The 27,112-nt window shown below is 38.9% G+C and overlaps 1 protein-coding gene across 1 annotated transcript; it reads left to right on the top strand.

The window, feature by feature from the left end:
* Positions 1 to 1,489: 1,489 nt before the first annotated feature.
* LOC310636681 (1-aminocyclopropane-1-carboxylate synthase-like protein 1) lies at positions 1,490 to 26,852 on the top strand. The gene is made up of 15 exons (XM_083356713.1): positions 1,490 to 2,528; positions 6,191 to 6,792; positions 9,588 to 9,647; positions 11,471 to 11,541; positions 11,665 to 11,734; positions 13,739 to 13,805; positions 15,525 to 15,622; positions 16,081 to 16,158; positions 19,779 to 19,879; positions 20,974 to 21,063; positions 22,385 to 22,430; positions 22,557 to 22,698; positions 23,213 to 23,355; positions 24,150 to 24,303; positions 24,930 to 26,852. Exons 1-15 carry the CDS (start codon positions 1,868 to 1,870, stop codon positions 25,226 to 25,228), a joined length of 2,682 nt encoding a protein of 893 aa, XP_083212839.1. The 5' UTR covers positions 1,490 to 1,867; the 3' UTR covers positions 25,229 to 26,852.
* Positions 26,853 to 27,112: the final 260 nt, after the last annotated feature.

Here is a 27,112-nt window from a genome sequence, read left to right as displayed (position 1 = left end):
AAAAAATCAGAATTGGTAAAGGGGTATTATCTTCCCATGCAAGCTAAAAGAAGTAGAAACATATTTGTAATATAAGAGCCAGAACTGCAGTTAAGCTACATATGTGACTATGTGAGCGATAGAGCAGCTGAAAAACAGCTTCATTCCCATAGAAAAAAACCTGCTTTCTTTGGATCAAGGCAAGGGTCCTCTAGCTTCAGGAATGCTTTAATTCTGTCTTTGCCAAGCCAACTTAGCCAATTGTGGTTTATTCATAAATAATTAAAAGTATAGCTAGCATGATGCATCAGTCAGCCTGAGCCACTTTTTAGAAAACTGATTCACACATAAGCCACACATTTTAAATTATGGTTTGTTGAATAAGCCACCATTGGCTCATCTCATGCAGTGTGTTAAATGCCATAATGCAGACATGTCAAACACAAGGCCCGGGGGCCGGATCTGGCCCGCGAAGTGGTTTCATGTGGCCTGCGAAGCCATCCTGGAAACAGTGAGGGAACGGCCCCCATTGCCTTGGCCCTGGCCCAGAGACCCTCCTTCTGCCAGAGACCCTCAGATCTGTCCCACCCCTGCCCAGGCTCCCATAGGCACCCTTGATGCGAACGATGTAGAGCTGGCCATGCCCACCCAGTAGGCCACACGCACCCAGGCCACACCCACCTGGCCCCTTGAAGGCAACCGCAATGCTGATGCGGCCCTCAATGAAATTGAGTTTGACACCCCTGCCATAATGCTTGATTTACAAACCTGTTTTCTGATTGACTGCAGGAATCACACATTACACTAATCCAAACCATAGTATAGTTAGTGTAATATGTAATATGCAAGTCCCAAGTTCACATAAAGCCTCACACATAACTTGGCTTGCTTGTGTGTGTCTTGGCATGCTATATCAAACCAACTGCTGGCTTTGTAAACGTTGGTTTATGGTTTTGCAAGTTATTGTGAACATAACCAAGCGTGGTTAGTTCTTATATTTTGCCTAAATCACTGCCAGGGCAGGTAAAAGTAAGCACAACCTAAATTGAGCTTGACATTCAGTGACTGCATCTACCTTCTTGCTTTCGTTATCCCTCTGAAGAGTACACGGGAACTTTTCCAAAATGAAAAAAAAAACAGGGTTTAGTCGCTGTAAAAATAAAAAAACAAACACAATTTCACCTCTCTAGCAATTGTAATACTTTCAGAGACTCGGACCACCTGCGTTCAACACCCGCTTCAGTTACTTAACAACGATGCTCAATTTGTCCGGCGCTCTCTCTACTTCCGCGCAATCGTTCTCTCTCGCTCGAGTTATTCAAAGAGGGCGGTCTGCGGAGGCGTGGCCTACAGAAGCCCCGCCCCAATGCATTCCTGCCCTTCTGCCTCGTTTAGCCCAGCCCGGCCGAGTTGCGGATGGTGTGATTGACACGGACCAAAGTTATCCCGGAATAAAGGAAGCACGCATGTGCCATCACACCGGATGTGAACGTGCTTACTTGCGCCCCCAGCTTGCTTTACCCGGGAACTCGCTTTGTTAAAATAATAATAATAATAATAAAAAAAGCTGGAATCCGTGCCGAGCCGTGCCAACTTATCCGATCCGTTCTGCGGCTTCTAGAGCTGCAGAAAGGGGTAGGTAAAAAAAAAAGGCCATCTTTCTCACCCTTTTCCCTTCCCAATGAACAAAAGCGCCAGGTTCCCCAGGACTAATAAATCGAACCAAGCCAAGCCCGTGCCAGTCCCAGAAAGGCGAGAGGGCCAAGCAAGAGCCGCTTCATGGCTTAGCGCCTGTCCTCCGCTCGCGCGCCTTTTTTCTCGGGCTTTTGATTTTTGACGCTTCAAGCGGGAGGTGGGCGCGGTGGCGAACTCGGAGGCCGAGAAAAGCATGGATTTTCGAGGCAAGAAGTACGAGCGGGGCACTAACTGGTCCGATCCCGAGGTGGTGGAGCTTCTGCACCTGTGGGCTGACGAGTCGGTGCAGGCGGAGCTGGAGAGCTGCCTGCGGAACCAGCACGTCTTCAACCGGATCGCCGAAGTGCTGCGCGAGAAAGGCATCCACCGCACCGGCGACCAGTGCCGGGAGAAGATCAAGAAAATGAAGCTGGAGTACCGGCGCATCAAGGACAACAACAAGGCTCCGCGCGGGGGCAGGACGTGGAAGTTCTACGAGGTGATGGACCGCGTCCTGGCCAGCCGCCCTCCGCTCGTCTACAGCGCCACCGGCAACGGTAACGGCGGCTACGTGCTGGCGCAGCAAGGGATCCCGGGCGGGGTGGTGGAGAGCTACCATCCCCACTTGGGCCCCTCTTCGGCGCTGACCTTCCCACCCTCTCAGCCCGCCGAGCAGATGGAGATCAAATGCGAGGAGGTGGATTCAGAAGACCAGTGCCTGATGCCTGAGCCTCTGCCTTCTCTCACTACTTACCAGCCCGGTGGGGGCTCTGCTGAGGAGCACGAGATAGACAGGGCCTTCCTGGAGAGGTCCCAGACTGACTCTCCCATCTCCAGGGTGGAGGTGCCCGTTGAGACCACTGTCTCCCTCTCAGGTAGGAACCCCGCATGGATTCAGGCCATCCTGCAGAGCCTCTGCCCTGCTCCTGAAAGAGGCTGAGCAGAGGCAATATCCCCAGTTCTTTAGGAGCACACTTGAAGTACTGCAACGCTCTCTACATGGGGCTTCCCTTGAAGACCACTCAGAGGCTCCAGCTGGTACAGAATGCAGCTGTGAGAGTTGTCTTAGGAGTTTCCCGATACTCACATGTTACACCTTTGCTCCGCGAGCTGCATTGGCTACCAGTTGTCTTCCGGGTGAGATTCAAGGTTTTGGTAATGGTTTTCAAGGCCCTACATGGCATGGGTCCGGAGTACCTCGGGGATCACCTGCTGCCGGCGTCAACTTCCCTCCGCCCTGTGCGTTCCCACAGAGAGGGCCTTCTCAGGGTGCCACCGGTCAGAGAATGTCGGCTGGTGGACCCCAGGGGGAGGGCCTTCTCTGTGGGCGCCCCGGCCTTATGGAATCAGCTGCCAGTTGAGCTCCGGATGGCATCTGACCTTCGCTCCTTCCAACGCAACTTGAAGACCTACCTATTTGAACAAGCCGGCCTGGCCTGATGGGGGATGTGTTGGGGTTTTTATTGCGGATTTTTATATTACTATCTATTGTTTTAGCTCGGGCTCCTATTTAATTCTCTTTTAATTTTTGTACTCTGTATTTTTATATGTGCCCTGTTCACTGCCCTGAGTCCTTGGGGAGAAGGGCGGTATACAAATATAATAAACCTAAACCTAAGTACCAGAAGGAAAATTGGGTGGCGGCAACCCTAAAGCTCGTGGATGGGTTTCATTGCCCACAGAGATGCTTGACATTATCAAAGGTTTTTCCAGGTTTCCTATCTTCTTGCAACCTGAATTGCTTTTGCCCTGAGGAGAAAGGCTGGATCATTTTGCAGGACCTAACTGGACATCCTGTTAAATGGGCGTCCGCCAAAACGACTTGGGTGATGGGAAGCAATCAAACAGCACACAGTAAATTGTAATCCTCTTTTCCAGAGTCCTGCCGTAAAGTCTGGGGAAAAAACAAAAACCCAAGAGAGGAACACCACTGCCCGGCCGTTAATCCTTCTTCCCTCCCCAATACTTCTTCTTAAAGTTCTGCCATTTTTAGGGAATGTTCCTCACTTCCTTTCTCTCCTTCAACTGAACACTGGGGAAAAGAGAAACGGGATCAGAGTGCAAGAAGGGAAATTGCTAACTTGTCCTCACTAAACAGTGCCCTGCAGAGAGTTGATTATGGAGTTGATTAGTCACCTTCTCTCCTATGCTTGGAGAATTTGGGGCCCTGGAGCAGAGGTGTCAAAGACAATGCCTGGGGGCCAGATCCGGCCCGCAAAGTGGTTTCATGCGGCCCATCCAGTAGGCCATACACACTCTAGCCATGCCCACCCAGTAGGCCACGCCCACCCAGGCCAAACCCACCCGCCCCCCTGAGGGCAACCGCAATGCTGATGCGGCCCTCAATGAAATTGAGTTTGACACCCATGCCCTGGAGGAATTGTCATTATTTTGTTATCCAGAGGGTTGTGAACTCTTTCTGTTGCCATTCTGCTTTACTGTGGGTAAACAGTAGACCCTGATTCATCCTGCACAGTTATCCAGACTGGGTGAAGCAGGAAGAATCACTACTTTCCCTTATTAAAATGGCGCCTGCAACACTCAGAGGTAGACCCCAATGGATGGAGACGGAGTAGAGGCCAAATGCTCCCCCTCTCCAGTGTTGTCTAAATCTTTCCCAAATCAGCCTATTTGGGGGAGTGAAATGGCGAAATAGCAAATGCTTTAAATAGTCTCTGGTAGTGAGTAACTTTGTTACTAGAAATGTTTTCACATCTATCCAAAATATTTTAGGTCAACACAACTGAAGCATGCTTGGAAACCGACCTTTGCAGTGTGCCCTGTTTGATGTGCAAACAGTAGCTTTAAATCATGACAGACAATATTTAAAACTGAGGTTTAAATTACCGTAATTCAGGACAGAAGTAGATGGCTTTGGATCTCATAAAGATCAATTAGTTCTGATTACAAGTCAAAAGTACCCTGAAGGTTTAAAGTTCACCAAGCAAATATCCAGTACTTAGTTACTTAAAACCTTCAAGTCTACAGAAGCAGTTGCAAAGTGAGTTTTTTTCTACTGTTCTCTTCATTCATTTTTCCCAGGTCCATAAGACCAACTGCTTTGTTAAAGCAGAAGAAACTTGTATTAGTAAGACTGTGGACTGGTGGAATTCTTTTATTATTCTTTGGGAACTTGCTTTTAGCAATCTCGGCAGAAAATGATTGATTGGTGATTGAAAAATTTAGGAAATGAGCTATTTTTTTTGTTGGGAGCAAAACACTGGGATTCATAAAATAAGATGGTTACTTGGCAAATATTGTCTTTTTCATCAGTTTTAGTTTCTCAGAAGTCGTTGGGTCTTAGAATCTGCAGAGATGACATATATATTTCAGACAGAATTGTCCATTTGACAATGTTTTAGGAAATCACCATTATTCTTCTGAGGTCTCAAAATGGTGTGCTACTTTTACCCAGAGCTTAGTATCTATCATCCAGGATGATGGGGTCACAAGTCTCAGTGCTTCTTTAAGGTGTTTTTTTTGTTACTGCCACTTATAGTCTGTAGAAATATATGTGGAAATACAGATTCAGCCCATCATATTAGCTTGTTTAGCAGTAAACAAACTGGTAAGTTTTTTTTTTAAAAAAGTCCCAATTACCTTTATTAAAATGCTTAGAGCCAGAACTATATTGATACACCACAGGGTGTTATATATAATATAAGAGATCAAAAACAAAAAGACTGAGTGCGCTCACTGAGACATCAACAACTACAAAATGTTGACAGCAGCTCGATTCCCCTGCTTCGTATAATATACAGTACTATTTCTTATTCAGCCCAGTGTATAGAGAGAATGACGGTCTCCAATGATGGATATACTTCTGTGCAGTGTATCCAGAGTAATGCATTCAGACGTAACTGTACAATGGGCTCTTCCTTCCATTTCAGCAGAAAATGTAAATGAAGTTGGAAGAGAAACTTTTTTTCTGGTAATCTTATATATAGGATGAATTCTGCATGGTGATGGAAGTTATTTAGCTGAAGCAAATGATTTCACTTAGGTGCCTATTTTTAATGAAGCCTGATGAGTGTTATAATCTATTACACGACCCTAATCCTTTACTTGGAGCCACTTATAATTATGACTGGAGGTTTGGTAAGACTATGATATCTCTCAACCTTTGCACATGGTCGTTTTGCATATTGAATTTATGTGGCACTGTACAGTAGCCTTGGTCTGAGGAGAAGTGCTGGATGGGATGGTGGCTAGATTTGCATGACCCACCAAGCCAAAATGGTTTTCCCCCCTTCATTTATAATTTAGTGTATTCAGTAAAGCTAGCCGCAGTAATATATTTTATGTTGTAGTACACTGTGAGGTTTCAGCTGCATTCTTGTCTCTGTGCAACAGACGTTACCTATCATATAAAGAAAAATGCACATTGCTTAATTTTACTTAGTGTAGTAACTCATTTACTCAGAGTTTGTCAAGAGTCAGATAATTAAAGATTAACAAATAATCATTCAAGCAGGCTTGATTTTTGCAAAAGAGGTCATTGTTAGGGTTCATTATCTTTAAATCTGCTTACTCTTAGGTTTCAGGGAACCCAATGCAGCTTCTTCATCCCGGATCCAAAGTCTAGGTGCATGGCCAGGTTTTTCTACTTTGCACCGCTTGAGGAAGAAAAGGAAAGGCCAGCGGTTAAAGGATCCTTTGGATGCCCTGCTGTTGAAGACATTATCTGCACAGAGGGAAATGGAGGAGCGTTTTCTGCAGATGGAGGAACGCCGTCTCCAGCGAGACTTGGAAGTGGAGGAACGCCGAATCCAGCTGGAGCAGCGACGCTTTGAATTGGAACGGGATCATGATTTCCGTATGTTCAATGTCTTTGCCCAAATGCTGAGCGTCTTAAAGCAGGGCAATCAGGACTCTTCTGCAACTGGAGTAGTTCCGAATGTGGACCTTCATCAAACATTCTCCAGTTCCACAGAAATAGGAGAACAGCTGTCAGAAGAAGCCAAGGCCCTCCAGTTAGGGCAAACTAGATCGGACAGCGCAACTAAGGGGTTGCATGCTGATTTTCAAAGCTGCCCTTACCTCTCTGTCCGAGGCAATATGGCTGTTGTTGGGCTGTCCTCATACCAGGAGTATATGCTCTACTATGCTGACAAGTATGATGAGGACAAAAACCCCAATGTGAGTAAAAAGTCTTGTTGTTACTTGTCTCTAAATAAGCTCCATCATTGGGGATTTTTAAGAAGAGATTGGACAACCATTTATCCGGAATGGTATAGAGCAGGGGTAGGCAACCTTGGCTCTTTTATGACTCGTGGACTTCAACTCCCAGAATTCTTGAGCCAGCATGGCTCAGCTTGGAAATCTCTCCCTTTCCCCTCAGCATGGCTGGCTCAGGAATTTTGGGAGTTGAAGTCCACGAGACATAAAAGAGCCAAGGTTGCCTACCCCTGGTATAGAGACTTGTGCTTGATCAGGGGGGGTGGACTAGAAGACTCTGTTCCAACTCTGTTATTCTGTTATTCTTTATCCTGAGTTTCAGTGACTTATTTAGCATCAAGGCAGAAAAGCTTTAATAAAGTTGTTCTGTCTTAGTTCCTCAGTGGGGAATTTAAATGACTTAATTAGGCTTATTTGAGATGTTGAGAGTATTTTATGAATTATGTATCCAATGCAGAAGGAAATAAAGAATGAAGTTTGTTCATTCATGAACTATCTTGGTATGTTATATAGGACAGAAAGGAAGATAATTGCTATTCTATAAATCAACCAAGACATTTATTTATTGAGTTAACAACCATCTTGGACAAAACTTTTTTTAAAGAAAATTTTACATTTAAATACTTAAAAAGCAATGTGGCTGCTGAGTTAATTGATAATCCAGCAACATACAAGTATCTTTAGTACAGATATCAAACTATTACATTAAATATTTCCTCTCTTTTCCCCTTAGTATTTACTGTCTCATTTAAACTAATACAATTCTTATTATATCAATTAAATAAAATTAACTTACATTTATCAATAATTTTTGTTTATACATTTCCTAGTTATTTTAACATTCAGTCTTTATAGACAATGTCCTAATTAGTTTTCCCCAATTTTTAGTTTCCCATTAATATTTAAATTTAACATTTAATAATTATAATTTCCAAGTTTTAAATAACCCCAGTTCCCTTTACCACAATTCATCACAAGAACTAATGTTCATCTATTTGAATATATTCTATTTCTCACCATCTTACATCAACTAATTGATAATACAGTATAACATTCTTATTTTCTGTTAATTTCCAAATATCTTAAATATCTTAAATTTCTCTTATTTTAACATTTAATACTTCCTCTCTTTTTCTCTTAATATCTACTATCTCATATTTAAGCTAATTGTTTTATTATAACAGCTAAGTAAAAACATATTTATATTCATCAATAAATTTTTAGCTTATATATTACTTAATTACTTTTACATTTAACCTTTATAAGCAAATCAATATTCAAATTTAACTGTTAGTATTTATACTTTTAAATGACCAAAGTTTTCTTTATCTTAGCTCGTAACAAAATCTAGTATTCAAAATACACATCTTATCTATTTGGGTATGTTCTATTTTAATTCTCACTAATGTCAAAACCCCAATTTTCTTCAGTCTTATTCTAGCTTTCTTTCTGTGCCAACTCGTCTTCCATGTCCGTGCTTTTAAGTCATCAATTAAATCTCCCTGTGTTGTTATGTATGTTGTTTGAAGTAGAATAAGCCATCCGGTTGGCATTTTTTTCAAAGGATTAACAAATCGTCTCTCTATTTTTCCATCTCAACATAGTTGTCCTGAACTATTTATCTTCTTTTCAGTCTGTTCTTCTTCTTGATCCTCTGGTTTCTTCATGTTGTCAGTCCCTTTTCTGGGTTTTCCATTAGCTGTGTTTGTTGATCAGTTGAATCTTCTGTCATAGTATTTAATTGTTCCACTTCTTATATTATATTCTGTGTAGTTGATTTTTTAGTTGTGATCAAAGTTTGGGTTCGTATATCTAGGCTGACATCTTGTTCTTTTCTGTAACTTCTTATTTCATCAGTAGCTGTAAGAATAGTTTCATAAATTGCTTTCAACATAAAGAGAATCTGTTCCTGATCTTCATCCATGTTTTCTTAGTAGCATGCTAAGTTAAAAGGTTTACAATCAGAGAATGAAAAAAAAATATCACTGAGTATAGAACACAGCTGGGCTTCTCACAGCTGATATCTGTCAAGGTTAAAAAAGTCTTATCTGGGCTACAAACCAAGTCTCTTTTAAGCAATAACAATAAAAAAACCTAATTACATTTTTCTTAGCTGAGAAGCCCATTATTAGAATGCTAATCTTTTAGTTCATTCTTCCATAGTATAGACTGCGTAATATAGGTGAACTGTTGAACTGAATTGGTTTGGATTCAGATCCTCTCTCAGTCATCAGTTTTAGCTATTTTTAAATACTGTTGCTCATTTAAGTTAGCCTACTGGTCTTTTGTGCAAAGAAAAAATAGCACAAACCAATATATCTGTCCTTAGCAAATAGTAGCATTTAAATAAATAAAGTATATTTTATTCATATAAAAGTTACTTGGGTAAAATGTCACAGCTAAGCTCCTCCCCCCATGAGTAACAAATAAATGAATTTGTGTGTGTCTGTCTATGTGTTTGTGTAGAATGCTAACCTGCAGTTTCTTTGAGTCTGATATGAAAAATGAAGTTTCCAAACATAAACAATGGTATGGAATAAACAATGGACAATATAAATATAGGCAGATTGCAAATGAAATCTTTACAAATCTTTCACAAAAAACATGAAATGAAACATAATTCTTTTGACTCATATGTATCTTCTATCACAACCCTCTTTCCAGAATGCTAAAGTTTTTTGGAACATAATTTTTTAGGTAGCTAATAGGATAGCAATTAATACTGATTTTAATGAAACATTTATCTGTATTCCTAGGGCATCATTAATTTGAGTACCAGTGAGAACAAACTCTGCTTTGATTTAATATCCCAAAAGGTAAGAATATTGTACACATGCTTCAGTCTTAAGTAATAGTGATCACCAGATGATGGCATTTTATGATGATTTTACAAAGAAAATAATTTCCTAGATGAATCACTTGAGGTTTATATTGTTTTTCTACCTGTTTATATTAGTACTATTTGACTTTGTTCTCATCCTGAATAATCTTATGCTTCTTCCTTCACAATGGGCTGTGGGCCTTTGGGAAATCGATTTAGGGAGCTTTGTGGGGTCACTATTATGTGAATTACACTCATCAATATAGTTTTCATCCATGAATCTTGGACAAATGTTTTCATGCTAAATGGATAAGTTCTTTTAGTCCTTTGCTCCCACCCCATGTTTTTATGGAGTAAGGGGAGGGAGAGAAAGAGGTGGCAATGTTCTTTAAAAATAATATATGTATGCATTTTATACATATTTTGCAAAAATTACAAAATTATAGTGATCTAAATCACTCATTAAAAACACAGGTCTATTTCACATTATTCAGAGTCATGGTTTGTACAGTTGTAGTTTCTTAAACAACTCTTGATTGAGTTTGTCCAACCAAACCAAAAAGAAAGGAATCACAGTGTGCACACCCAGCCTCTCTCTGTGTGTGGTTCATTTGCAAGATGCCTTCCAAGTGAAGAAGGAAATTGTCAACCTTGCTAATTTCCAGACCATTTAGGCGGTGCAGAGAGCGGTGACAATGGCTGAAAAGATTATTGGCAGTTCCCTCCCTTCCATCCAGGACATAGCACAGAAGCGTTGCTTGAGCAGGGTCCGTAAGATTATCTGGGACACTACACATCCTCTTCACAGCCTGTTTTCCTTGTTACCTTCTGGGAGGAGGCTACGTGGTATCCATAGCAGAACATCCAGATTCAGCCATAGTTTCATTCCATACAGCATTGAACTTGTGAACTCTCAAGCTTCCCCCTTCCATTATATATTCAAGATGAACAGTATTTAATATTTTGTTTGTTATGTAATGTAGGGGTGTGGGTCTATACGTATGTTGTATATAGTATGTTTAGGTGTGTGTCATGTATGTGTTTCACTTTGAGAGGGGGCAACTAAATTTCATTATTTTTTTATTGGATTTATATACCGCCCTTCTCCCAAAGGACTCGGGGCGGTGTACAGGGCAGTTAAAACATGGTATACAAAGTTAAAAAATAAATTAAATTAAATTAAGTTAGCCCCAACAAGACAAATTCTAAAGTTTAAAATCCCAACCCCTCAGTACAGGCCGGCAAGCTCAAATAACCAGGTTTTCAGATCACGGCAAAAAGAGCGAAGGTCGGGAGCCATCTGGAGCTCATCAGGAAGCTGATTCCAGAGGGCGGGTGCGCCCACAGAGAATGCTCTCCCCCTGGGGGCCGACAGCCGGCACTCCCTGGCCGACAGCACCCTGAGGAGGCCCTCTCTGTGGGAGCGCACAGGACGATGGGAAGTTGACACTGGCAGAAGGTGCTCCCGTAAATAATCCGGCCCCATGTCATTTAGGGCTTTATAGGTCATCACCAGCACCTTGAATCTCACCCGGAGGGCAACTGGAAGCCAATGCAGCTCGCGGAGCAGAGGTGTTACATGGGAGTATTGGGAGACCCCCATCACAACTCGCGCGGCCGCATTCTGCACCAGTTGGAGCCTCCGGGTGGTCCTCAATTTTTGATGTGTGCCATTATGCCCACAGTAAAAAAATGACAATAAAAGTTATCTGTCTGTCTGTCTGTCTGTCTGTCTGTCTGTCTATCTATCTATCTATCTATCTATCTATCTATCTATCTATCTATCTAATTTTGTCCTCTCCTTCTCATTGCTGATAGCTGATCCAAAGTGCTGTGAAGCTCCCAGATCCTTCACTGCTGGAGTACTCTGAGTGGAAGGGCCATATGTTGTAAGTAGCCTTGGTCAAGAGTCTTCAGCCTCTTGTCAGAAAGTCTGAGTTTGTGTTTTCCAGGCTGGAATGGAATGAAGATACCTCTTGGAAAACTCTTGATTGCTTTTGTATCTTCTTCAGTGTGCTAGAGGAAGTGGCTCGATTTTTGACCTACTACAGCAAAGCCCCTGCACCTCTCAAAGCAGAAAATGTAAGTCAACCTATTTTCTGGTTTGTTTTATTTTCAGTAAGTGACTACCATTAGGTGTCAAAACTATATAGGTACACCTTGCTTAACAATCGGTCATTTAATAACTGTTCAAAGTTTTGACGGACCCACCAAAAGGTACTTACAACCTGGATTTGAAGTTCTGACATGGTCATGGGATTGCATTTTGGACACTTGGCAGCTGGCCCGCATTTATGGGCATTTGCAGTGCCCTATGGTCACATGATTATGATTTACAACATCCCAATTTCCAGTAAAAAAATGTGCACTGTGAACAATGGGCTTGCTTAAGGACCACCATGTTTGCTTAATAATATAATGGCTTTATTTTATGATTGCTGCATTTGCATAACAACTGCTGCAAAAAGATTGGATTGGTAACATGATGACTCACTTAACATCCAGCAAAATTTATGACCGTTATTCTGGCGTTACGGTTATAAGTTAGGGGTGTGTAGAAAGCAAGTGGATGGGTGCTGGGAAAAGAAACAACTAAGAAGTGATGAAGACAGCAAAGATTGCATTTTTGTGTCACAGGTTTTCTGATCTCTCATCCCTGCCCTCCAATTTCTCAACACATGTATCTATTATAGCAATGCAAAAAGAAAATAAATGTTTTTCCCTTGGGGTGGACAAGCTTAATGTATTCTTGAGTTAGCTTCTGCCAACCAACACAACACATGTGCACACTTTAAACCCAAGAATACATTTTAAGGCAGAAGCTTATCCATCCAAAGGATAAAATACCTAGACACAAATTGAGCAATATGGTATACGCAGTCCAATGCAGCGAAATATGTGCAACTTTGTAACTGGGGAAAGAAAACAACCATTTCACAAATGCATGACACAACACAGGAAAACAAGCTCATCAGGACAGGATTCAGCAGCTCATCTGCATCTGAAAGACAAGCAAAGTTCACATTCTGGGCAGATAGGACCACTGGCTTGAAAGAGGGGTCAAAGAGGCCATCTGTGTCAAAACAGTCCTGTCTCAACAGAGGGGGAGGGATACAACACACCTATCTCCTGTTTACAACACAATTCTTTCAGCAGTCCTGAGAAGGTTCCACACCCACTTGCACTCTGAATGCGGTGACTCTGAGGATACAGATAAACCCCCCAAGTGATCTCAACAATTCTCAGAGAGCTAATGACCAACTCTCAGAATGCTAACAACCAGATGAGAGCAAAAAAATATAAATCCTTCCATTCCCTACTGTTCAATGAGAACTGAAGAAGTTTTGGGGTGAGAAGTGAAATGTTTTCAAGGAGAAAAAAAACCAAGAAAATCCGGTTTCTTTTTTGGAAAAGCATCTTTGGGACATAAGCAGAAGGAGCCTCAGAGGTGGCTTCCTTTCTTGAGACCGCTGCTTCCGTAGGTGTGGGAGCTGAGGGACACCCGTTCATTAGGTAACCTAGCTTAGCATGAGGAGAATATGCTCTCTGCAGTTCCTATCCATGGATGTACTTTGAAGTGAATCACAAAGTCACAGTAGAAAGCTTTACGGGAAAGAAGGACTATCCTTTAAGATTGTTTATTTGTTTATTTAACATATTTATATTGCTCCCAATCTTCCAATATGACATCAAGATGGCACTGTGCAGTTTTCAGCACCCACTGGAATACCTGCTGTCCAGTAGTTAAGAAACTGTAAGAGGGCTGGCAACACTGCCACAAAAGAGTGCAGTTGTCACTTATTTGGTGCTTCTCAATCAGATCAAATAAATCAAGATAAGAGGATTTGTGGAGATTCTCAGTCATCCAGGTCATTGTTGTCCCAAAGGTGCTTTTTCAAAAAGGCAACTGGACTTTGTTTTTCCTTGAAGATGTTTCGCTTCTCATCCAAGAAGCTTTTACAGTTCTGACGCCATGCTATAGATATGCTACAGTAGGAAGAGAATGGATAGTTGCTGGTACTAGAAATTTTATTGGAAGAATAGTCTCTCCAGAAAGTAATATCTGTCTGAATATCTTTTCTCTAGGTGATTCTGCAGAATGGCTGTGGACCTTTGTTTTCTAGTTTGGCTATGGTTCTGTGTGATCCAGGAGGCAAGTGAGCTGGAGCAATTTAAAACACAAGTTTGTAAGAGGGCAGCAAAGCAGGATTTTTGCAGAAAAGGACTGAAATTGCTTAGTTTTTTCTAGATACTGTGTCTTAACATAAGGTAAAGGTAAAGGTTCCCCCGCACATGCATGCTAGTCGTTTCCGACTCTAGGGGCCGGTGCTCATCTCCGTTTCAAAGCCGAAGAGCCAGCGCTTGTCCGAGGACGTCTCCGTGGTCATGTGGCCGGCATGACTAGACGCCAAAGGCGCACGGAACGCTGTTACCTTCCCACCGCAGTGGTCCCTATTTTTCTACTTGCATTTTTACATGCTTTCAAACTGCTAGGTTGGCAGAAGCTGGGACGAGTAACAGGCGCTCACTCTGTTACGCAGCACTCGGGATTCGACCTACCAAACTGCCGACCTTCTGATCGACAAGCTCAGCGTCCTAACCCACTGAGCCACCCCGTTCCTTGTGTCTAACATAGTACAGAATAACTCATTCATCAGAGCAGATCTGGGGAAGACCGTTGATTAATTAGTTGCTGTGATTGATACATTAAAGGTTTTTTAAACCTGCTTATTTATGACAGTTTAATCCATAAATACTGTCATGTAATGATAACACAGAATACGTAGATATTTATTTACCGTATTTGTATACTACCAATGATTTATGAACTAAAAGGACACAAACTCTGGAAAAAGAATTATCTGTGTAGGCGTATCTCTATATGTTATGTAATGGAAGTCATTTCTTTTTTTCTTAGTAAATCCTGCTTTACTTCATATTCATACATTTGACCTAGTATGTGCACTCATCCAAGAATACAGTGGAAAACAGAAAAAAATACAGATTTCCCATCTTTATATAGATATTCCCAACTTAAATTTGTGTATAGAGCTTCAGAAAATTTAATTCTTTTTCTCTTTATCAATTCAGTTTTCCTTTCCGTTTGAATTCTATACTGCTTTAAATGTTCTCTAGAAGTGATAAGCTAGGAAATCACAAGACGGTTTTTTTGGGGGGTGGGAGTTAAATCCAAAAGAAGAAAGGTGTACAGTATATTTTCATGGACTCTGCGTTGAGTGCTCATTTCCTTCTCAGGAAGAGATTCTTGGGGTAGATCTATCTTTCTCTCTGCTCACATTGCAAGAGATGAATGATCTGTGTTACATTTTTCACTGGAATCAAAAGGTTTGAAGCTGCTCTATTAGTCTTTCTTCTCATATGCTTCTGCTTGACTTGCCCTAGCATAGCATTCCATAAGCCAATGTCCATGATGATAGAGTATGATGGGAGTTACAGTTGACACAGTTGTACTCAGGAAGCTGGGTAAGACTTCATCCAGAGGGGTGGGCAAAGTACGCAGCCACCATCTTCCCATCCTCTCTTAACATTTTTCCAGTAAAACCACCTAACTTGTACTTTTTCAGCTGAAAATAAAACTGCTAGCCCTGCCTTAGCTCCTAAAAAACTGTTGTTAATTTGAATGAATTCTTGAGTAGTTTTTTATTTAAAAAAATCCTTTTCCATTCCATTGAGGAATGTATATTTTGTCTTTGAGATGTGGAAATGAGTTTAAAACCACCAGACTACAGAATCAAAATTAATCCTGAAATTAACATATAGGTCGAAGCTTATAAATAATTGAACTGATCCTCAGTAATATAAGGAATACCAGTAGCAGCAGTAGGTTATTGCTTTATTCTTTTTATTTCAGAAGCATTCCTGATTGCTACTCCTTGCTATGGAGGAATCATCAGAGATGTGTACCTGTGTGGCAGGGTCAAGCTGGTTTATGCCTATTTAGATAGCCAGGTAAGAAAGTATTTGGATGACCACCATATTTTGGAATCCCTTGGCATTCCATTCAACTTTCTGGCTATATCATTTGATCATAGGAACAATAAGCTTGTAACAAGTTGGGTTGGCCCCCACGTAGATTAAATGTTCTCTGTTGAGTTGGATTAGCAGAATGTTAAGGGTAGTGTTGCATGATACAAAAGTAGATAGGAGAGTAACTTTGGAATATAAAATAGATCACAGGGACTTGGAGATATAAACATTTGGTGATCTGGATAAAAAGAATGCTTGTGCTTAAATTAGCATTCCAAGATTTTTCATGATTTGCTGAGATATCTACCTTGCAATACAGTGCGGGTTCCAGGTTCTGTGAGTGTCTGAATGATGCCATCTTGGTTAATAATATTCCTCATTACTATTACATGCAGTGGATCTGAAAGCCACTATTCAGTCTCTTGTTTGGTATATTTCAGGTTACTGGCAGTTGCACTCGTCCATTCCAGCTTACAGTGGATAAGCTAAAGAAAGCTTTGCAGGATGCACAGTCAGAGGTGAACTTTGCTGATTCAATACTTGATATATTATTCTAGTGGCCTAGCTACTCTGTTTAACTTTTTTCTAAACAATGGCTGTCAAGTGTGATATGAACTCATCTGGGGTCAACTTTCCTTATTCTGTGTTAAACCCTTAGAATTAATAAACCTTTAGAATAGAATAGAATAGAATAGAATAGAATAGAATAGAATAGAATAGAATAGAATAGAATAGAATAGAATAGAATAGTCTTTATTGTCACTTTAAATGTACACTTAATTATTATACATTAAAATGAAATTTCTTTGCATACAGCTCTCAAAGGGTCACTACCTCCAATATACACTACCCTAAATATGACCAAAAAATTACATATACCCACATATATTCTATGACACAGAGAAACAACACAGTCTAGTTGGGATGTATACATGTACTGTACATGGCAAGAAGAACGAATCTTGCAAATTTACCAGACGGATGGCATAGGGAACAAAGCTGTTACAGAATCTGGTAATCCTGCTGGAAATACTTCGAAACCTCCTCCCAAAGGGGAGCAACAGAAGCAGACCGTAAAGTGGGTGTGTAAGGTATCTAAAATGTTTCTAGCACTTATAAGCAGTATCCTGAATAATGGGAAGTGAGCTTTCTATAATCTTCTCAGCTGTCCTTACCACTCTTTGTATGGACCTTCTATCTGAGGCACTGCTGCCACCAAACCAAACAGTGACACAGTTTGTTAAAACAAAGTATTACCTTCAAACAGTTATTTCCCCAACCCTGTTTGACTTGGAATGAAATGAAGATCAGAGTGCTACCTGCAAGTGCCCTGTTGCTAACCTAATTTACAAATGAATATATGACAAAGAAAAATACTTTGCTTTAGCAAAGATTGTTGTTCACTAGAAAGAATTTTTTTCTTCAGTATGCATCAGTTACATAGAGAATTTTAAATTACCTGTATTATTTTATTATCCTTTCTGCATTTTGTGTTTGGTGTGTTTATCAATTAAACATATTTTTAATATTCTGTGTTTTAATAATTATTAAAGAATTTTTAGTAGGCTAGAATGAAATAGAAATAGTCTGCAGATCTAAAATACTTCATACCAAGTTGATTTTATTAACTGGGATGGGGCAGGTACCAGGGACATTGGAAAGATGTAACTTTTAGAAGAGTAGAATCTTTGGCCTCATCTTATAGCACACTTTCTTGCACTATTTTTCTAAAGCACTCCTAGAGAAGGATGCAGCTACTTTTATTTGAGATCAATTCATAGGGAGGAGGGGGGAAGATTTAAATCCATCAGGATAACACATAAAAAGTAAATTGCCACACTGTAGAATGCACTGATTTAAAGTGTGAAATCAAGTTGCATGCTTCAGCCACTTAGTAATAAAAAAGTCAGTTTTGTTCCTGTTCCTGTTTTCCTGCGAGCAGTCTGAAGATTTGGAATGCCGAGCTCTTCAGCTGGAATTTCTTTTTGTTGGGGACCCTAAGGGGCCAGAACCCACCCTGAAGGGGTGGAATGAAGGAAGGAAATCCCAGGGACTTAGGAGAGATGGTGGTCTCTCCGAATGGTCCAGGAGAAGCCTCCCAGAAACCAACAGAACAAAGGGCTGACTAACTGCTTGTTCAGCCATAGTTGGAAACAACAAGATGTCATAAGCTTTCAAATTAAATGGATCTAAAACAGCATGCTTGAATTTGGGTAATAATATTGATTTTCTCTATCCTACTTATTTTCCTGAAGAAGAAAGTCCCCAAAATAAGAGATCTCCGAAGAAGGAAAGGGGTAGGGGGACTCTGCTCCCTCCCTTTTGGTTATCGGAAGCGGCGAAACTTACCCTTTAGAGAGAGAATAAAGACTAGAAAGACCTGAAAAATGAGCAAACACTGACACCTGCTGGTGGGTGAGGATTTTTTTTCCTCTGACCCTCAAAGTTTTTAGAAAATGCAGCTGTGTAAACAAAGTGAGAGTAACAAAGCTGAAGCAATGAATACTTTACAAAAGGAAACATATGATAAGTGGCAACAGTTTCAAAGGACAATGACTTCAAACTACAAAGAAATCCAGAATAACCTTGAGAGCATGAATCAACTTATTTCCAACTTAATTTCACTCCAAGAAATTTCCCAGGAAAATACAGTAGAGGTGATTGAACAAAATTCTGAGGATAGAGACTTAAAGATGGAACTGTATAAAATGAACACTTCACAAAAGAAAACATATGATAAGCGGCAACAATTTCAAAGAACAATGACTTTAAACTAGAAGGAAATGCAGAATAACCTTGAGAGTATGAATCAACTTATTTTCAACTTAATTTCACTCCAAGAAATTTCCCAGGAAAATACAGTAGAGATGGCTGAACATAATTCTGAGGATAGAGACTTGAAGATGGAACCATATAAAATAAAGAATCATGATTTAATCCAAATGGGAAATATTTCAACATGTCCAAGCAACTTTGAAGATCAGAAAAAGAATGAGAAAACAAATGATGCAGCAAAACATACTGATTAAGAAAGGCAACGGCCAGAGAAAAAAGACTAAAATAGAAATCCAGAAAATAGATGATGGAACTTATCAGAAAGAATACTTAAAAAAGAAACATTTGTTTGAATATGGCTAAAGAAATGAAAAAAACTTTGAAATATATTACTCTTAGAGGGATGAATTTTTTTTCTTTTCTTCTTAACTAATATGTTTTTTCTTTCTTTCTGTTAAAATAAAAGTTGAAATGATTTAAACAAAAGCAAATGTTTTAGTTATTTAAATGTGACGTTAAGAAAAGCATAAAAAATGTGTTTTCAATGAGAGTTAAAGAATTAGATGATTAGAACTACTGAATGGAATGCTTAAAGTTTAAATAGATTAAATACATTCTTAGCTATGGTCAAAAAGAATAAGAAATTGAGGGAATAAATATATATTAAATTAGGAGGGATACATATTTTAAGTTGTATGTTATTTTTTGTATTTCAGTGCTCTTGTCTCTTTTTCTTGTTTCCCTTTTCTTTTTTTTCTTTTTTTCTTCTTTTTTGTCTCTCTTTTCTTTTCTCTTTCTACTTTTTTACTTATCGATCAAGAAATATAAAAGCATGAGAGGGCTTATATGGGAAAAACAGAATTAAATCCACCAATGTAAATATAGTTAACTGTTGAAAAGAATGTCACTAGTAAGAATATTTAGAATTTGGGGGGAGAAATAAGCTGAAATAAACACGGTAACAGGATTTACGATAAGGCAACTAAAATGACAAATAGGATTATTGAAACTATACACTTAATTGTTAATTAAAATAATGAGAATTGTCTTAATCTAATGTTTTGCAAAGAAAGATACTTTGGGGAAAGGGGAAATCAAATGAAATTAACATATAGAATATAGATCATAGAAATTAATTGTTAAAGATTGTCTTATAAATGTTACCCAGACAACATACTGTTTACAAATTACGGAATGATTTATGTTATGTTAAAAAATTCTAATAAAATACATATACAAAAAAGTCAGTTTTTTACAATCACAGAATGAGTAGGTTTCCTGACAGGCTATATTTGATATGTTGATGTGTTTAGTTTGCATATGCACATACGTGCACTTTTAAATGCTCTTGTTTCTTTTATAGGGTATCAGAGTAAGGGGTTTAATACTCCTGAATCCCCAAAATCCCTTGGGGGATATCTATTCTCTCTCAGAGTTACAGGACTACTTGGAATTTGCAAAAAGGTGTGACAATCTTACATGTTTTAGAGAATCTGATGGGCCAAAATTTGAATACGGTATGCTGCCTAGTTAGCATCGAACCATTTATGCATATTATAAACAGCTGTTATATTATGGATTTTGAAAGCTTTTAGAGACCTTTCTGTAACTTGCAGGCCAGAACCTGGAATATAAATTGATTTGTGCTTTAAATTGTAAGCCGCCCTGAGTCTTCGGAGAAGGGCGGGATATAAATGGGATTAAAAAAAAATAAATATCATAAATCGTAATTGTGAAGTGGAAGCAGCTTATATGAGAGAAGGCAATACAAAAATAATAGCATCCTAAGTTCTCCAGGACTTTCCTGAAGTTCACTGGCCTTTACTGCAGATTTTTGATGCGAATTTAGACTATGACCAGTTTTACCTGAATTTGATGAACAGGAAGAATAGAATTAATTATTGTAACATTGTGTTCACAGATAACCTCAAGGTTTTTATCTGGAGTTTGAACAGCATGGAAAAGGAAACAGGCCTTTTAAATTATTATGGTGCACCTGCCATTAAGTGAGATATTTGGCACCATTTTGAAACATTCACCTCAGTAGGACTATAGCCACCAAAGAGCAATATCTCCAGTTTCCATGAGAGAGAAAAGGAGAGACCTAAAAAATGAAATAAAAAATGTGCTGGAAGAGGGCAACAAACAAAAATTTAAGGAAGTGGGAGATACCCAGTTGTCAGACCATGATAAGGCTGAAGGACCTATAGTCATGGAGGCTGGGATTTCTAATTTCCTTCCATTTCTTTAATTTCCTCTGTAAGCTTTTATTGGGAAAGTTAAGCCAAACTAATCAGTTGGCTGCTTTATTTATCAAAGCATTTTGGGGAAAATAGTAATATATGTTGAGGTTTTGCTGTAATCTCTAGCAATGAGTGTGTTCTTGAATTGCTGATGCTTGAACTCCATTCTTCTCAAACATTTTAGAATCATGGATATTCTTTTTTAGTCAATTATTGTAGAGACTGTCCATGAATGAATGCAAAATTCTTGCCTATTTCATAAGAGCAAGTCATTTTTTCCCAACTGCTGAAGTCCTCTCTTTTCCTCTGTTCTAGACATGAGTTGCATGTGATTGTTGATGAGATCTATATGTTGTCAGTTTTTGATGATTCTGCCACATTTCACAGTGTCCTGGAAATGGACAGGTAAGGTCTGATTTAAAGCTTCAATTCATCTAGTAGCAAAGGTCACCAACACTAGGAAATCATTATAGAATTGGAAGCCTTATGCGTTTAATAAAATAAATAATGAAATCTGTGACTAACAGGAGTGCCCTTCCAGCTCAGAAGTGGAAATTGGTTTTTTTGAAGTAAAATATTCTATATTCCCTAAATAAGAACAGTGGGTTTTGTGTGTGTGTGTTTCTATATCAGCATATCTTGTGGCTTCAGGAGGTATCTTTGTAGTCTAATTTTTCATCATTTTAGAAAGCGCTGCTGAGAGAATAGCTCTTTTGCTTCCCAGTTTATATTGTTCTCATATTTTTCTAGCAAGGATATTGGCTCATCTCATTAGCTAAGCATGGTCAGCTCAGGTTAATACTTTGATGAGGGACACCCAATTGTCTAGAAAGAGGGCAATGGCAAACCAATTCCATAATGTGGTTAAGAAAATTGTATGGATGCATTCATGCAAGTTGAGATCCCCTTTACTTCCTGGAAACACATTTGGGAAAACATACATTTCAGGAAGGAAGGAAGGAAGATCTTGGGTCCTTTTGGGGGTGGGGATGTTATTGGACTGCTAAGCTACAGTAGATGGGACTTATGGAACTGCTGCTGATGAATGGATCAAGTAATGGGAAAATTTAATAGCAATAGCACTAGATTGCTTCACAGTGCTTTACAGCCCTCTCTAAGTGGTTTACAGAGTCAGCATATTGCTCCCAACAATTTAGGTCCTCGTTTTACCAACCTCCGAAGGATGGAAGGCTGAGTCAATCTTGAGTAGGTCAGGATCGAACTCCTGGCAGTGGGCAGAGTTAGCCTGTAATACTGCATTCTAATCACTGCCCTCCCATGGCTCATTAATCATTTGTATCGTGACAGAAATTTCCTGTTTGAAGTTTCTGCTTTCACTTCCAGTAAAAGGTGTGTGTGGGGGGGGGAGGGATATTGTTGACATTTAAATCAGGAGAAAGTTCACCTTCTCCACTTTTTCCATATTCACAAAGTTAACAGGTGGCTCTATGGAACAAATTTTCTGTTAACAATATTGATAATTATTAAGTATGTTCTTAGTTGTTTTGGAATTCTGGGTTGATGATCAAGAACAACCTTTCCTAATTTAATGCCTTGAGGTGTGCTTTACTATAACACCCATGACTCCAAACAATGTGGCTTTCTGTTTGGAAATTTTGGGAGTTGTAGTCAAATATATTTAGAAAGCACCAGAGTGAAAAAGGTTGATCAAGAAGTCTCCATTATTTATTGAAAATATTCATATAGATATTCTTAATACATACAGATTGCCTGATCCACAAAGGACCCATGTGTTGTGGGGAATTAGTAAGGTAAGTATTATTCTCTTAATTTTCCGGTGATGCTCTCTTAAATTCCCGGACTATGAATGTTGGTTGAGTCAAAATATTTACTTATATTATGAAAGCTGGATTGGTAATTCTTCTCTTCATTTACAGGATTTTGCTATGTCTGGAGTCCGGTTTGGTGCTTTGTACACACTAAACCAAGATGTTATCAAAGCTGTGACTGTTTTTAATTACTTTCATTGTATCTGTGGGCCTATGCAATACCAAATTACCCAGCTACTCAGAGACAGAGGTGAGTAACCTGGGAGAATCTATATTCATTGCTCCTAATAAGGAAACACTTTTGCTAAAGGTGTTCCTATTTTTTTATTTATAAATATATCTGTCATATAATTTTGAGTTGTTTCCTATAATTTCAGGAAGTATATTGAAGGTGATTGCCAGTTTGACAAATTTGAGGGTTTTTTTTAAAAAAACCCTCACATTGCACCAAGACCATGTTCATATTGTTCCCCTTCACTTAAACCCATGTGTGTTCATACTTAAGTTCATAAAATATATAGCCTTGGAAATTCTTGACCATTGATTTCACTATGGCCTAGTTTACATATACATGTTCTTGTCAAGTGTCAGTGACAAATGATGTCTACAAATGAATTGTCACAGATCAAATGCAGCAGGTGGAATATGAATGTTGCCTTGTGTTACATAAAGGAATCCATCCATCCATTGATCTATCAGCTTTTAGAAATTAAGCAGTAATATATATTTGTGTTTTTGCTAAGTGTCTCTCTACTCTTGGCTAGATTGGATCAACCAAGTATACCTACGCACGAACCATGAGAGATTGAAAGCTGCACACACTTTTGTGACAGATGAACTCAAGACTCTTGGCATTCCCTTCCTGAACCGAAATGCGGGGTTTTTTATATGGGTTGACTTCCGAAAGGTTAGTAGTCTTTAGATGCCCTGTATCTATATGCCAGTGCTAAAACAGATGGTTCTTTTTACAAGTAGGGTGTGAAGGCAATTGGTCTTCTCTGTTGTTTGTATCTAGAATTTCAGATTCCACTTAGTTTATCTTGACAAAAAAAAAAACACACCAAAAAATGTCTTTGTAATCTAGTTTGATTGGTCTTTGTGGGAAACAGAACGGGTAGATTGGATAGACCAGAAATTCTCTTGGTCTCAGGAAAGGACTGACAGAAATCAAATTAATATCTAATTTTTTTAAAAAAACAGGAAAAATAGTGGTAGCTCAAATACACATATTTTAAAATGTGGGACTTGAGTATCTGACACGTTTGGATAGCCCCAAGTCTGGGAAGACTGAAATATACTCATCGTGAGTGTGTTTTATACGTACAAGGTTTGCATACATATTTGCATCCTCACATATACACACAGCATAATTGCCTCTCTCTTTTTTTGCTGCTGTTTGGATATGAGGTTTTCTTTTTTGCTCGGTTCTCAGTCTACTCTTATTCACTAGGGCAGAGATAGGGAATCTATGTTTTCCAAAGACTGATGAACTACAGACCTCATCATCTCTTTATCATTGGCTGGGTTGGCTGGTGCTCCTAGGAAATATAATTATGCCACATCTGATGACACAAGTTGTTTACCCATCTGTGTGGGTTAAATTTTCTGCAACTTGAGAAAGAACGATGCAATTACTTCTTATAGGACTAAAAGATCGGGGTGTTTTTTTTACTCATTTACTCTCTTCTTAACTGATTCCAGTATTTAAGAAAAAAAACATTTGAAGAGGAGATGCTACTCTGGAGACGCTTCTTGGACAAAAAGATCTTACTCTCACCTGGTAGCTCATTTAAGTGCAGTGAGCCTGGCTGGTTCCGTATCATCTTTGCTGACAAGATAAATCGGCTGCAGCTTGGTTAGTGCTGTCCTCATCTATATTGTATCCAAGATTAACCCAACAGGTGATCCAACATCTACCACATAAGATAGGATGTTGCAGTCCTGGGCAAATGGAATTAATGAAAATGCTAGTTAGGATGGATTTGCACACAACCTGTGAACAGTATTCAACTTGGTTGGCCAAATGTTATGTATACCGTTCTTTCCTCCTTAGTTTTACCATCCTAGCTTTTGTGTGCATTCTGGTTTTATTGTCTTTATTTTTTAAACCGATTGAAGATAGATGGACATTCTAGAACCAGAGAAGTAGGAGTATGTAACCATGGACACTTCTTTGGGAAGTAATAAGTCCTACTTTACTTAGCTGATGTGAACACATTTTGAAACACTTAAGGGAACTGAAAAGTCCTGGAATATTCCATTTGTAAGTATATACATACTGCAAAAGAGATAGTTGGTAACGTGTAGATTTTCATGAAATCCATTGTAAGTTCATTGTCTGGGTTATTGATTTAGCTCAAAGAAATAATCTGATGGTAGCTGTGTTTTAACTCTTATTAAGGTATTCTCAAATATCTGCATCCAACTTTTATTTCAACCTATCTATTTCCATTACTTTCCATCCCCCACCCATTTTTCCAGGGATGCAGAGAATCTGTGAAGTATTAGAAGAACAAGAGCATGAAATCCTGAATGAAGACAAAGATCAGTTGTGCCTGTCTGAATCAGAAGGCACAGTAGATAGCACAGATGAAGTGATCTTTGTGTCTCACCACCAGGAACCAACCTCCTCCGGAAGTTCCACCCTTGGCGATCTAATTGGTCTCCTTCAACAACAAATGCGCTCATCTGATTGGTTGCAGAAAAATACAGTGGAGCAGTTTGCACAAGAGAAACCAGAAGTCTATGATGTTTTCAGCCAGTTAGTGGGGAAAAAATAGAGAGCGTTGGTGCGTTCTTCCAGAGGCTATCAATCAGTTTTGTCTTTTAAATTACTTATTGATATATTTTTTCCTATCTACTAGGAAACCATTTATTTCTTTTCAGCCTTCTCATTATTATGATGAATAGGGTTCAACTAGCAAGGGGCTGACATTTCTTACCTCTGTATTACCTTTTTGTTTTTAATGAGTAGGCTTGTGGTCTCTTAAGCAGATTTATATTTTTATGAAGGCTTTTTCCCCCCAACCATACAGATTGTTTTCAAAGAATTGTCATGTCTTTAGCTGAGACCCAGAATACAGCTAACTTGGATCTAAATTACGCATTTTGCAAAGTAATTTTTTAAAAAATAGAGGCAGATTCAAATGAATTTTTACACAGGTAAAGTCATGTATGGATCTCATCTGTATCATTGTGAGATGATTTATTAATGAAGTTGAGGATTCTCAAGGCCAGAAGAGATGTCATATTTACTGTCTCTTCACTCTGTTGAAGAGATCAGGAGGGTCCCTAAAGTCACCTCCTTCCTGTAGTTCTTCTCCTCTGAGACATGAATGGTTACGGCTGGCATTAATTAACTACAATGAGTTGTACTAAATACTATCTTTTAACTAGGTTTTAAAGAGTATTTAAGCATGTGTTCCAGTTAGTTATGTATTGTCTTCTTGGAAAAAAAAATGGCCTTTGGGACCAAGAAGGCATGAAAATGATGTAGAAGTATCACCAGAAGTGGCAGGGCAAAGAGCACATGTTTTAGCTAAAAATCGACACATATGTTTAACAAATCGATTTTATGGGGTTGGTTATAAAAACAAAAAGAAAGCAAAAAAGAGTATCACATCAGCAAAAATCATTAACTTTCTATCGAACGGTGGCAAAATATTGCTAGACTCCAGAAGTTGCAGAAATGAGTCTCAGCACACACATTTATGGGCTACAAATTGACACATCTAATTTAAAGCAAATACGCAAAATCTGTGTCCTTCCAAGTTTGGCTGCCCCTTCCGAAGTTGTAAATATTAATGGTAAATTAAAGCATTCAGACACAAAAGAAAAATAGGACATGAGGTTCTGAATCCATTCAGGATTTTTAGCAGACTTGATATTGTTACATTTACATTGATCTGGAAATCTTTAGAGTCAACACAAAACCTTAAATTCTGTAATAGTTTAAAGCATTCCATCTTGAGATTACTGTGTTCTAAGTCTGTTTCTTTTTATAGCTTGGATCCATATCTGAAATTTTAAAAAAACCCATTGGTATCAGTCCTGAAACAAAAGAACATCATTCACACTTAGAGTAAAATGCTGTTCTATAATAAATTTTGCTATAAGTTGATCGGTTAAAAGTTCTATGGTAAGATTGTCACGTGAATAGACAAAATCTTAATTGAGCTTAATTGAGCTTAATTTAGCCTTGTAGAAAAGTGGAAAGTGTACCATTACATGAAAAGAAATGGACCTTAAATAAGAATTTGCAAATGAACACTTCTTGAAGAATACTGGTTGTTTCTTAAATTGTTTTTAGAAAAAAAAGAAAGATGATTTTTATCCAACAGGAGAAAGAGAAAGAAAATAATCTAAGATTCAATTATTTGGCTTATCACTTTGATGGTAAATGACAGCGATGATGGGTCAATGTGCCTTATCTGGATTAAACTTAAAATTTCTTTCCTAAAAATAATAAAGAAGAAATTGCTGTCTGTTTTTCAAAGTGTAATTGAGTTCACATTCTGAGAGCTGAAGTTTTTGTAAACTGTAGGTTTGATATGAAGGTCATACTTAAATGGATTTTCTGAGGATCACTCATCTGGGAATCACGAATTTAGTTAGATCTAGTCCAAACTGGATTGGGGCCAGCCTGACTCCATTCTTCCTTTCCC

The sequence above is a fragment of the Vipera ursinii genome, assembly GCF_947247035.1.
Source record: "Vipera ursinii genome assembly, chromosome: 1".
Lineage (NCBI taxonomy): Eukaryota > Metazoa > Chordata > Lepidosauria > Squamata > Viperidae > Vipera > Vipera ursinii.
The sequence above is the reverse complement of the archived record's forward strand: the minus strand, read 5'-3'. Positions and strand labels throughout refer to the sequence as shown.

What these genes read in the sequence shown, in the direction of transcription:
- LOC310636681 (XM_083356713.1), top strand. Translation starts at nt 1,868, where the DNA reads ATGGATTTTCGAGGCAAGAAGTACGAGCGGGGCACTAACTGGTCCGAT. An exon ending in ATGAGGACAAAAACCCCAAT is followed by an intron (nt 6,793 to 9,587) that starts GTGAGTAAAAAG and finishes CTGTATTCCTAG; the next exon opens with GGCATCATTAATTTGAGTAC. An exon ending in TATGGGTTGACTTCCGAAAG is followed by an intron (nt 23,356 to 24,149) that starts GTTAGTAGTCTT and finishes AACTGATTCCAG; the next exon opens with TATTTAAGAAAAAAAACATT.